We start from the raw sequence: 13,327 nt of genomic DNA on the forward strand, positions 1-13,327 counted from the left end.
GCACACCAAGGAAGAACGGAAGTTTGGAGGAAAAAGGGGAGGGACACTGGCATATGGCACCTCCTTCCTCACTTTCACTCACATATACCTTTGCACTTCACAAATTCACCGCTGAGTCTAGGTGATTCTTAAAGTCTAGTCACTGTGATTTCAAGCAATTTGTTCATTAGAACAAAATTCTACAGCAATTCAGCAAATCTGTGGCTGTTCTACAAAGCTGATAATAATGGGTTTGACCTGCCTTTAATTCTCATTCGTGAATCACCCTTCCCTACTCCAAGGGGTCACCATAGTGGCTAAGGAGAAAGGCAATCACAAACCTTTGTATGGGAAGGCAATCTACTGCCATGAATGAAATTTAAAAAACTAAACTTACTTGTTCTGTCGGGAAAAGGGTATTGATGTATTCCACAGCATTGAAATCTGCTCGGTCCAGAGGATCCTGGCTTGGAAACACCTAAGGAAAAAGTGGGGTAGAAGAGGGAGGGAGAAAGAGAGAGAGAGATTCTCATTAATCACCATTTGTGGTTTCAAAAATCAGAGCATATAGGAGCTGTTCTGATGGAACTAGGAATGCTGCCTGTTGAGTTTGGTATAAACACGCAAAGGGTCTTGGGAGCATGTTCTGGTGATACCTTAATAAACTATGAAGTACAGCCATGGTATCAGCACCATCATGCCCAAGGTTCCCTGGTGGCATTACTGATTCTATCCTTTCCAGTGGTGTCAGCCCCAGCTCCAGCACAGGGAGCAGCTGCAGCCCCACTATAGGTGATTAATCCTGCTGCCTCAGCACCTTTGTCCTGTGGGACCTGCTTTCCCCACAGGGCTCTCTTGGTTGTCCCCAGTTAAGCCTTGTGGCTTTCCTCTAAATCAGGGGTTCTTAACCATTTTTGTATCATCGATGTCTTTGATGATCTGGTGAAGTCTATGGCCCTTTTCTCAGTTTAATGTTTTTAAATGCATAAAAAAAATAAGAGCACACAACTGATAGGAGGTACCAGATCCGATGGCCTTGTTATCCCAACACTCCCTAAACACATTATGGCATTTGACCCTGTTGACTGGGCCTCCTAACTAATACCGAATCCTCTCTTGGATTCCAAAAACCCTTCTCCTACTTTTCTTCCTGCATCCCTATCACTCCTTCTCTGCTCCTTCACTAGGCTCTTTTGTTTCGTTCTGCATCCCTAGCACTCAGCTCATTGCTTGGCACATGGTGGGCACTTAAGAAATGTTTCTTGTTTGACTAGCTTGTCACTCTCTTCCAGACCCCTGCCAATGGGGGATCCCCAAAGTCTCACCCTCATCTCTCTTCTCTCCATAACTGTCCCTCGGCCATTTCATTCAATTCTGACCTTAAACTACTAGCACCAATCAAATGGCTCCCAAACCTATCTCCCCCACCTGCGTTCCCAGCTCTAGATCCACATCTCTAATTACATACAAGATACTTATTTACAACTGCATGGCCCTGCAGAACCTCCAACTCATCATACTAAACTGAGCGTATCATCTTCTGCCCTAAATTTCTCCCTTTTGCCATTATATCTGCCAGTGTCACCATCATTCATCCCATCTTCCAAGTTGGAAAAGTGACTTTTCTCCTGTGTCCTTACATTCAGTCAGTTACCAAGTATCATCAAGTCTACTTCCATGATCCAAGAAGGCACCAGCCCTCCCCTTGCAAAGGTGGGGGCCTCTGAGTGGGACATGCTGCATATTCAGGCTCTTTTGATGTGTTGGTTAGTTGGGTCAAACTTTTCCTTTTTTATTCTTTGCTATAAAGGATGGCCCTCTAGAGGAAGAGGGAATGGAGAATCCACTGGGAAACAGAGGTGATGTAATAACGAAAAGGTAGCAAAAAAATTGTATTTTTAAAGTCAGCCTCTACAATTCCCCATGTTCCTTGCCGTCCTCTTTATTTCCACGGCATCACCCAAGTACAAACCTCCATTACCATCTACCTGGACTACTGCAAGGGCAGCTTTTCTGAGCTCTATCCTCCCCCCACTCTCTTCATCCATCCTTCTTGCATCTTCCAGGCTAACCTTCCCAGGCCGCAGATCTGATCACATCATCCTTCTGCTCAATACCCTTCGGAGCAAAGTTCCCATGTTTTGAGCCTGGCATTTAAGGGCCTCCACAATCCAACCTCTCTCGTGTTCTCTCATGCTAAATCCCCCCCCCCAATCTGGCCCCAGCCCAACTGCTCCCAGTGCACACCCTGCCCTGCCCTACTTTTCTACCTCTGGTCACACTGTTTCCTAGTCCAGAATGCCTTCCTCTCCCCACCTGCTAAATTTCTCACTATTCTTTGAAGTCCCACGGGATGTCACTACCTCTATGAAATCTTTCCTAACTCCGACTGATCAATAACAAGCTTGTGTATGTGTTCTTCTTATGCATTCATCAGGCATTATTTAGTATCAGTTATCTGAGTCTGAGTCAGCCTGCCCCAGAGACTCTATTCTAAACCTCAATGCTCAACCAGAACCTAGGACAGTGCTCTGCACACAGGAGATACTTAGTGAATGTTTACTGAAAGTGAATCTGAAAAATGAGAGATCCATAAATTTCAGTGTCAGTCTCATGCTAAGCCAGAGCTTGGTGATAATCATCAGAATAAGTATATGGTCTTCTAATAGCAGTACGTGTATGTGTGTGTGGATAGACAAATAATAGATTGGCAGATAAATAGGTAATCTGAGCAAGAGCATAATCTACCATATCTTATGGATTTGTGAGTAACAGTTCTTAAATGATTTCTGCTCTTCTGAACTTGTCTAGCAATCAAGAGATGACATTCAGACAGCATCCTGTTAAAAAACAGTAAGGCACCCTGGTGAAAAACACCACTGCCTCATGTGACTGTAGAATATGTCAAATGATGGATTCAGAAAACAGTCAGCTGTTCCCTTGGGTTAACTACATTTTACCACTGTGACTTGAAATCCAGAGATCTAAGTGTAGGGAGTACACAGTCACCCCCAAGCAACCTCCCTTAGCATTTCCGGTGCCAAAAAATCCAATCTGTCTTCTGAGAGATGAAACATCCAAAGGCATTTGGAAGCTCTTAGAGATCAAATTTTGTTTTGTTTTTAGAGTAAGACTGGCACAAATGTTATTTCTTGTTGTTAAATGTATAGCATTCTGACCTATAATTACAAGCTATTAATTCCCCATTCCTTCTCACATATGTCTCTTCCCTAAAACAACACAAACCATTAAGCGGAATCTTTGCAATACATCACTGCAGTCATGACTTGAGAAATGCCATCCTTGCTGCATGGGGCAAGAACATGCCCCAGGTCATCCTGATTTCAGGATGCATGCCTATTTAAACACACAATGAACTTATGTGTGACATTTCAATTTGTTCCCAAGAAAGAGTAAAATGCACTTTCCTGAAAACTCTCTCATTTACAAGACCATCTATCAAACAACTACTAAGGGAACGGTTTTATTTCTTCCCTTCCAGCCTATGGGACCCTAGTGAGAGGTCCAGCCCTTTCAGAAAGGCATCGATGATATAATGAATAAATTTCTAGCTAGCATAGAACTGAGAATAACTAACAATTCAGAAGTGAGCCAAATCCAATAAGATAAATTTTAATAGAAGCGTGTAAAGTGCTAACTTGGGCTCCAAAATTCACCTCAAAAGTACAAGACAGATGAGGCAATGGTGAGAGAGCAGCATGTATCAGAGAGGCAGTATGATCCGGGGGGAAGCACTAGCTCTGGAGTGTGAGGACTTGGGTTGAAATCCTACATTTGCTACTTACTAAGTAATCTTGAACAAGTCATTTAATTTCTCTGGGCCTCAGTTTCCCTCATCAGTAAAATATGGGGGTAAGACCACATGGCATTCCAGCTCTAGATCTATGATTCTACATATTAGAAAGAACTGGATGCTTACATGAATAAAATAGAGAAAGAAGAGATCAATGAATTGGGCATGCAACTAAAAAAGCTAGAAAAAGAATAAATTAAAAATTCCCAATACCAAATTAGAAATTCTGAAAACCAAAGGAGAGATTAATTAAATTGATATTAAGAAAACTATTGAGCTAATAAATAAAACTAAGAGCTGGTTTTATGAAAAAAACCAATAAAATAGATAAATCTTTGGTTAATCTGATTCTAAAACAAGAAAGAAGAAAACCAAATTACCAGCAACAAAAATGAAAAGGGTAAATTCACTATCAATGAAGAGGAAACCAAAGCAATGATTAGGAGCTATTTTGCCCAACTGTATGTCAATAAATTTGACAATCTTAGAGAAATGGATGAATATTTACAAAAATATAAATTGCCCAGATTAAGGGAAGAAGAAATAAAATCCTTAAATGTTTCTCTTTCAGAAAAAGAAATCAAACAGGCCATCAATGAATTCCCCAAGAAATAATCTCCAGGGCCAGAAAGATTCACAATTGAATTCTATCAAACATTTAAAGAACAATTAATTGCAATGCTATATAAACTATTTGGGAAAATAAGCAAAGAAGGAGTCCTACCAAATTCTTTTTATGATACAAATATGGTGCCGATACCTAAACCAGGAAGAGCCAAAACAGAGAAAGAAAATTAGACCAATTTCCCTAATGGCTATAGATGCAAAAATTGTAAATAAAATATTAGCAAAGAGATTACATCAACTTATCTCTAGGATAATAAACTATGACCAGGTAGGATTTATACCAGGAATGCAGGACTGGTTCAATATTAGGAAAACTATCAGCATAACTGACCATCTCAACAACAAAACTAACAGAAATCATATGATTATCTCAATAGATGCAGAAAAAGCATTTGCCAAAATACAACATCCATTCCTATTAAAAACACTAGAGAGCATAGGAATAAATGGAGTCTTCCTTAAAATGATAGGCACATCTATCTAAAATCATCAGCAAGGATTACAGGTAATAGGGATAAACTAGAAGCATTTCCAATAAGATGGGGGAGGGGGGAAAGTGTGAAACAAGGATATCCATTATCACCACTGTTATTCAATATTGTACTAGAAACATTAGCTTTAGCAATAAGAAAAAAAAATTGAAGGAATTAGAATAAGCAAAGAAACAAAGCTATCACTCTTTGCAGATGATATAATGGTATACTTAGATAATCCTAGAGAATCGTTGCAGGATATGAAATAAACCCACATAAATCATCAGCATTTCTAGATATTACTAACAAAGCCCAACAGCAAGAGATAAAAAGAGAAATTCCATTTAAAGTTACTGTAGACATTATAAAATATTTGGGAGCCTACCTGCGAAAACAAACCCAGGAACTATATGAACACAATTACAAAACACTTTCCACACAAAGTCAGATCTAAATAACTGGAAAAATATCAGTTGTTCATGGGTAGGCAGAGCTAATATAATAAAAACTATAATTTTACCTAAATTAAATTACTTATTCAGTGCCATACCAATCAAACTACCAAAAAATTATTTTATAGAGCTAGAAAAAACAATAACAAAATTCACCTGAAAGAACAAAAGGTCCACAATATCAAGGGAATTAATGAAAAGAAATACAAGGGAAGGTGGCCTAGCCATGCCACATATTAAACTGTATTATAAAGCAGCAATTATCAAAACTACTTAGTATTGGCTAAGAAATAGAGTGGCAGATCAGTGGAAGAGGTAAGTTACACAAGACACAGTAGTCAATGACTATAGTAATCCACTATTTGATAAATCCAAAGACTTCTGGGATAAGAGCTCACTATTTAACAAAAACTGCTAGGAAAATCGGAAAATAGCATGGCAGAAACTAGGCAAAGACCAACATCTTACACCCTATATCAAAATAAAGTCAAAATAGGTACATGATTTAGATATAAAGGCTGATACTATAAGCAAACTAGTAGAGCAAGGAATAGTTTACCTGTCAGATCTATGGAGAAGGGAAGAATTTATGACCAAACAAGAGATAGAGAACATTATGAACCGCGAAATGGATGATTTTGATTACATTAAATTGACAAGTTTTTGCACAAAGCAAGCCAATGCAACCAAGATCAGAAGAGAAGCAGAAAGCTGGGAAACAATTTTTATAGCCAGTGTCTCTGATAAAGGCCTCATTTCTAAAATATATAGAGAGAACTGAGACGAATTTATAAGAATACAAGTTATTCCCCAACTGATAAGTGGTCAAAGGTTATGAACACACAGTTTTCAGAGGAAGAAATTAAAGCTATCTATAGTCATATGAAAAAATGCTCTAAACAACTCTTAGGTACCTGTGTTGGTAAGCAAAATGGGCTCTTAGCACTCAGTTCAACCAAGTGCGCTTGAAGAGTTTGACTTTTGTTTCCTTTGATTAATTCAGTGCATTTCATTGAGTTTTTCTAGGTGCTAAGCCCCAGGCCCAAACCCCTATTAGGTGCTAAGCCTATGTGGCTGTGAAGCTGCCAGGGTACTAAGGGGAGGGGCTAACTCAAGAGCCAATCATAGGAGCCTAAGTTCTGGTCATTCAGATGACATCTGATGACATCTGAAACGGTATAAGAAGAGAAGACAGAGCCATTTGTGCAGGGCTCTCACTCTTGGTGAGGAGAATCCAGGCAGCTGTAGCTAAGAACCCTCCAGCTCATAAACCCGGATGCTGGGACTTTGTTAAACTCTGGTAACTATGTATTGGGATTTGAATCGGATAAGGTCTGTCTGTTGATGTTTGTACTTTGTTTGTATTTTGATCTGAAGTTCAGGGTGCTGGCTTTTTCCCTTGAACTAAGTGAGTGATATTTGTATGCTGGATTAAAATAAGCTTGTTAACCCCTTAACGTTGCTTTCCTTAGTAAAGCTGATCAAAAGAACCTGGGCTTTTGCAGTGTGCTGGCAGCGTTCTTGTTGGGCTTGTGTTGGTCTTTCACCTCCCCCCACAACAGCTGCTAGGCAGATTGTTGAAACAGTACCATATCCCACCTATCAGATTGGCTCACACGACAAAATGGAAAAATGATAAATGCTATGGAAGATGTGGAAAAATTGGAATACTAATTTACTCTTGGTGGAGATGTGAACTGATCCAACCATTCTGGAGAGCAATTTGGAACTATGCCCAAAGGGCTATCAAAATGTGCATACCCTCTGATCCAGCAATGAGAAATAATGAAGGTGATGCTTCCAGAGAAGCCTAGGAAGATCTGTATGAATTGATGTAGAGTGAAATGAGCAGAACCAAGAGAACAGTTTATATATTAAGAACAATGCTGTACAAACAAAACAACTGTGAAAGCCTTAGAAACTCTGATCCCTTCAATGACCAAGCACAACTCCAGAGGACTTCTGATAAAACATGCTGCTCACTGACTCAAAGCATAGAATTGAAACATGGTTCTTGGACTTGGTCAATATGGAAATTTATTGTGTTTGACAATATTTATCTGTTACAAGAGCTTTGTTTTTAATTTTTCTTTTTTCTTTTTAATAGTGGAAGAAACGGGAAAGAAAATTGTGTTAATTGAAAAAACTATGATTTAATCATTTAAAAAAATTAGAATTGCTTGATGGGTGGAAGCTGAAAAGAGGGAAATATAGCCCTCTTCTAATTTTTTTTAAAGGTGTGACCTTTAATATTCAGTTTATATAACCATTTTGAGATCATTTTGGCATATGGTGTAAGATCTAAAGCTAATTTCTACCAAGCCGCTTTCCAGTTTTCCCAGCAGTTGCTGTCAAATAGGGAGGTCTTCCCCAAGCAATGTATGGTCTCTACTACACTGAACACTGGCTTCTGATTTTTCCTTATCTACCCAGTTCCCTTGCTCAACACCAAACAGTTTACTTTAAAAAAAAGATTTCCCTTGAGACTCTAGACCTTTTTCTGCCAACAAATGACCTATGATTAGTTTCTTGAGCACCATAAAATATCCCATGAGTAGAGTGATATAACACTGCACCAGTAATTTGGGTAGCATAGGTGTTACACTGTGGAGTTGTTTGCTTACTGTCTCCCCAATTAGACGGTGAGCTCCTTGAGGGCAGAGACTGCCTTTGGCCTCTTTTTGTATCCCCAGCACTTAGCATAGTGCCTGGCACACAGCAGGTACTCAATACATATTTACTAACTGACTGAGCATTATAATTTTTATTATGCAAGCATGGCCCAGCCACAAGCACCAAATAGTCAGCCCTCGGTTATGTGTTAACAAAAGTTATGTAAATCATTTTACTTCGTTTTGTAATTGTAGTTATACAGGTCTTGAGCGTGTCTTGGCAGGTTAACAGCCAGCTATGCATTTTCTAGTTTTTTTGAATGGCACTTTCCTTTTGATTATTTGCTCCTGAATTTTGCTATTGCTCAATAGAAATGCTATGAATTTTTGTAGGTTTCATATCCTGCCTGCTTTAATGAAGCTACTGTCTCAATTACTTTCTTTAGGAGTCCCTGATAGCGTTGTCAGCAGCAAATACTGATAATTTTGTCTCTGCTTAGTTTCTTTCTTTAGAAAAAGCATCAAAGGAACATAAATGTAAAGCATGATGAAAGAGGCCCTAGGCCACTGAGTCTCATCCTCTCCTTTTAGAGATGAGGAAACTGAAACATAGACAGGTGAAGTGATTTGCCCAGGGTCAAAGGCAGTTAAGGCAGAATCTGAATCCAGCTCTTCCTTGACTAGTGGACTCAAACTTAAATGGAAATGGGGCCACCAACTAGTACATAAGGGTCTATGCAGGCAGCATTGTGACTCAGTTTTAGAATGTGGTGTTTTCTTTGTTTTACTGGATTTTTATTTATTTTGTTAAATTTTTCCCAATTACATTTTAATCTGGTTCAAGGGAGTTTGACACTCCTGCCCTACATTCCTCTGCCTCTCAATCTTAATGCTATCGCTAGCATTTCTAGACCTAAGTCAAATAACATCACGGAAAGGAACAAACCTTATTTTAATCCTGTATTTATGGGAGTTTCTAGGATTTCTCCACTGTATATAATATTAGCCTTTAGTTTAAATACATACTTTCTTATTATATTACAAAATGACCCTATGGTTCATAGGCTTTCTAGCAAAAGTAAATGTTGTACTTTGTAAAAGAATTTTAAGTTTTGGATGTTGTTTTTAATTAAATTAACTCTGTTAATTGGTTTCCTAATGTTGAACCATCCTCGCAACCCTGGTATAAATCCAACTTGATCATTATAAACAATTTTTTGGATAAATTGCTTTAGCATTTTTACCACCTAAAATTTTTATTTGACATTCATTAAATCCCTCCCTCATCTCCCTCAAACATCTCCCACTTGGATATCCCATAGGCATGTCAAACTCAGCATGTCCAAATAGGAACTGATTTCCCCCCAAAACCCATCCCTTCTCCAAACTTCCCAGTTTCTACTGAGGATGCCACCACCCTTCTACAACCCTGGAGTCACCCTTGACCTGCTCCTCCTTTGTTCAGCTGCCAATACACAAGGCAGGAGAAAAAGAACTCATTCTGGAATCAAAGGCCCTGGCTTCAAATTCCACCTGTACAAACTTGGATAAATCGATTCACCTGCCCAGGCCTTGGTTTCCTCGTCTGTAAAACAAGCAGCCTCTGAGGTACCTTCCAACTAAAGACTGAAGAGCCTAGATGGACCTCCTCTATGTATCTGACACCAGACACTTCTATCCATCTCAACGCTAACTCAGGCTCCCATTACTCTGGCCTAGACTATCACAACAACCTCCTCACTGGTTGCCCAGACCCCAGTGTTCCCTCCTAGCCTATTTTCCACACAGCTACTAAATTCATATTCCGACTGACCCTGTAAAAACAAAAAGACCCTTTCTCAAAAAAAAATCTTGGGGTCCCCTGTGGCCTCTAGGGTGCAATACAAGACTCACTGCCAGCGTTTAAAGGCCTTCACAATGCCTTCCCTTTTCAGTCTTATTGCATGATTCTCCTTCCTGAACCCTCCATTGGGACCAAGCTGCACCCTAGGTGTTCTCTGAACACAACATTCCACCTTCTGTGCCTTCAGTCTATGGTCCCCCAGGTCTGCCTTCCCAACCCTTTCATGCTTCCACCTCCTGGCATCCTGAGCCTCCTTCAAAAAACAGCTCAGGGAATCAACTCAAAGGTGAAAAGTTGCAGAATATAAAATAAACCCAGAGAAACCAGAAGCATTTTAATGCCGTTAATCCTCAAGCACCTCTTAGAAGGTGCTGACCCCCCCCTGCCCATTTATTAGTGCCCTCAGAATTACTATCTCTAACCTTAATAATGGGTTGCTGTAGAACACCCCCAGAATGAAAACTCCTTAAAAATACTTGTCTTTGTGACTCTAGAGTTAAGCCCATGGCCTTGCATCTAGTAGGGAATGCCTACACTCTGTTAAATTATTTCCTGTTTATCTTACATACAATTATATACAATTCACTTTGTATATATTTGTTTGCATGTTGTCTCCCCCATTAGACTGTAAGCTTCTTGAAGGCAGGGACTGTCTTTTGCATCTTTTTATGCTTAGCACAGTGCCTGGCATATATTAAAGCCTGGCTTAATGTTTATTGATTCATTAATAAATGCTTACAAAATTAAATTGAGGCTTGATCTAAAGATAGACTTAAAAATTTGAAGTAATCAAGACTGGAATGTAGCCCAAGCAAGGGAGGCAGGGATTGTGCTTCACAGGAAGTCTTTGAGCAAAGACTGAATGACCATGTGTCAGGCATCTTCTGGGGGGGGGATCCTTTTGGCTATCATTATAGCAGGTCACCAAAGGGTGCCCTTTCAATAGAAGGAAAGGATGGATAGCAGGGCCTGCTACAAACTGCTCGGCTGCCTGGTACCTAGGAACTGACCCATTCATTCTTTAGGTCATCTAGATATGTGGCATCGTGGGCGATAACCTGCCTCCTCCAAATTCTTTCCCAGCATTCAGCCTTCTCAGGCAATTTTTCTTTAGTTGGTGGGTCAGGGGTCAGGCTAAATCAGCATACGGGGGCAGAGACAGAAATCATTAGTCTATGTAAACACCCTAACCTTTCACTTTCCTCAGTCTCAACCAACAAAGGAGATACTTGAAGAGATGTAGAGCCTTTTTGGAGAGAAAGTCTTCCCATTTAATTCACTCAAGCCAGGGTGGACAATTACAAGAATTCTCAATCTTATCAACTATAAAAATCCCCTATTTCTTCCTGCCCAACTTAATCTGAAGTAAAAACCAACACAGTCCAGAGTAGAGGCCAGAAGTTCTTTTCACTATCCAAAGATGAACGGGGGATTGGGGGGGGGGGGTATGGCTAGAGATGCAGGGAGTGGGGCCTGGGGCAGCATTAGGAACAGAAAGGAGCAGTCCAGTTAGTAAAAGCACAAGGATAGAGATAGTTCCCTCTCTCAGCTCGGCCCAAGCCCTCAAGGCAGCAGCCCTCTCCAGGAAGCCCCAACCCCAGAAAAGCCCCTTCATTCAAATGCTCTACCCACACACCCCCAAATCTGACAAACCAGCTGCCCCCCAAACTCTTAGCATTGACCTTCTCTGCAGCCCTACGATAACCCAACGTGGAAGCCCCGAGTTCCCATCCCCTGAAGAATCTAGGGCAGCCTGACTTCTGGAAGTCCTGAACTGCCACCCCAGGCCAGAGGCCTTGACCCTGCCTCAGGCCTCCGAAACCCCTGGGCCCCCCACTCCGAGCAGCTTTCCGACGAGCCAACCTGGCCTCCCCCACGCCACTCAACCTGGAGGCCTGGAACACCTGGGCACCTGAGCCAAGGTGGCAGCTGCCCCAACTTGGAGGCCCTGAGCGCCCCCTCATGGGGGACCCCAAGCATCCCCAGGCCGTTGTCACCTCAAAGCCCCACCCACCCCATTCATTTCCAGACAGCTCAGAGGACACAACCTGGAGGCCCAGAGGGACAACGCTCTGACGGCTCCCCCAGCGCCCAAAGATGAGCCCAGCCTCAAACCCAGGCCCCTCCCCACCTGGCTCCTCCCCCTGAGGCACTTTAAAGTTCGATCCAGGGGTTATTATTGTCCCCACTCTACAAATGAGGAAACTGAGGTTAAGTGACTTGCCCAGGGTTACACACCTAGGAAGGACCTGAGATTGAATTTGAACCCAAGTCTTCCGGACTCCAGGCCCAGCGCTCTATCCACTGCACCACCCAGCCTAGGACCTCTTCCCTTCTTTCGCCCCTCTCACTTTCCTTCCTACAACCCAGAGCCCCCACCTTCTCCCACCCCAACAAGCGGCTCTTCTGTCCCCTCCCCTCGCCCCAGGGGCAGGGCCCCTCCTCCTTCCCTCCCCTGGGGGCGTGGTCTCTCTTCCTCTTCCCCCCACCCCAAGGGTGGGACTCCCTTCCCATGCCCCTCGGGGACTGGGCCTCCTCTTCTCCCCTCCACCCCAGGAGTAGAGCCCCTCCTCCTTCCTCCTTCCCCCATCCCCTCAGGAGGCGGGGCCTCCTCTCTTCCTCCCTTAGTAGAGCCCCGCCTCCTTCCCCCCCACCTCGGGGGCGGGGCCCCTCCGCCCTCCCCCCCCCTCACCTGCTCAATGGCGAGCTGCACCTCCGGAGTGAGCTGCAGCACGGCTTCCAGCTCCTCCACAAACTCGAGCTCCTCTTCCTCCATCATTCCGCTCCAGCCTGGCCTTAGCCTCAGGCCCGCGGCGGCGGCGGCGATGCCCGCCCCCCCCCCGCCGCCCCCTAGTACTCCCGTTTGCACCGGCTCGGTCAAGCAACCAGATACTTCCGGAAGCCACGGCACTTCCGGGAGCCGAGGAACTCTGGGATGGTGGAGGACTTTCCCTGGAGCCGAAGCCGAGAGGGGAGGGGGAGGAGAGAAGAGGATTTGTGATCACGTGGGGTCCTGAAGCCCCACCCCTCCCACCTCCTTCCACTGAACCGTAGATCTCCCCAGCCCTTCACCTTGGATTTGTAGCCGAGAACCTGGGTTGGAGTCCCGACCCTGTGCTTTTTCCTGCGTGACCTTGAACCCAGTCTTTATTTCCCTCTGTAAAATCAAGGGGCAGAATGAGACTTAGATAGCCCTGGAGTCGGGAAGAACGGAGTTCAAATCCATCCTCAAACAAGTCTTCCTTGTGTAATCTGTCTGCCTCAGTTTCTGCATCTGTAAAGTGGGGATCAGAATAGCCCCTACCTCCCCGGGCTACACGAAGAGTTGTGGCAAATGCTCATAGGACTTTCCACACCACTCGTGAACCTCGTGACCTTCTCAATTACAGTCCGTGAAATGAGGGACCATGCCCGGGTGACTTCTAAGGTCTGAATCTCTAAAGTCTAAGCGGGTTGGCAGGCGTGCCCAGAGAAATCATGCGAGTCAGAATGTGCCAAGGGCAGACCAGTCAGCCTGCAGGGTGCTG

At 43.0% G+C, this 13,327-nt stretch overlaps 1 protein-coding gene across 1 annotated transcript in view; it reads right to left on the minus strand.

The window, feature by feature from the left end:
- VPS53 (VPS53 subunit of GARP complex) overlaps nucleotides 1-12,726 on the minus strand; it is a 146,203-nt gene extending 133,477 nt beyond the window's left edge. The window contains exons 1-2 of the mRNA XM_036766701.1: nucleotides 12,493-12,726; nucleotides 377-457 (exon numbers count right to left, since the gene is read on the minus strand). Coding sequence (XP_036622596.1) covers nucleotides 377-457; nucleotides 12,493-12,579 — 168 coding nt within the window. The 5' untranslated portion in view covers nucleotides 12,580-12,726. The remainder of the gene's footprint in view (nucleotides 1-376; nucleotides 458-12,492) is intronic.
- Nucleotides 12,727-13,327: the final 601 nt, after the last annotated feature.

The sequence above is a fragment of the Trichosurus vulpecula genome, chromosome 7 (genome assembly GCF_011100635.1).
Source record: "Trichosurus vulpecula isolate mTriVul1 chromosome 7, mTriVul1.pri, whole genome shotgun sequence".
NCBI lineage: Eukaryota > Metazoa > Chordata > Mammalia > Diprotodontia > Phalangeridae > Trichosurus > Trichosurus vulpecula.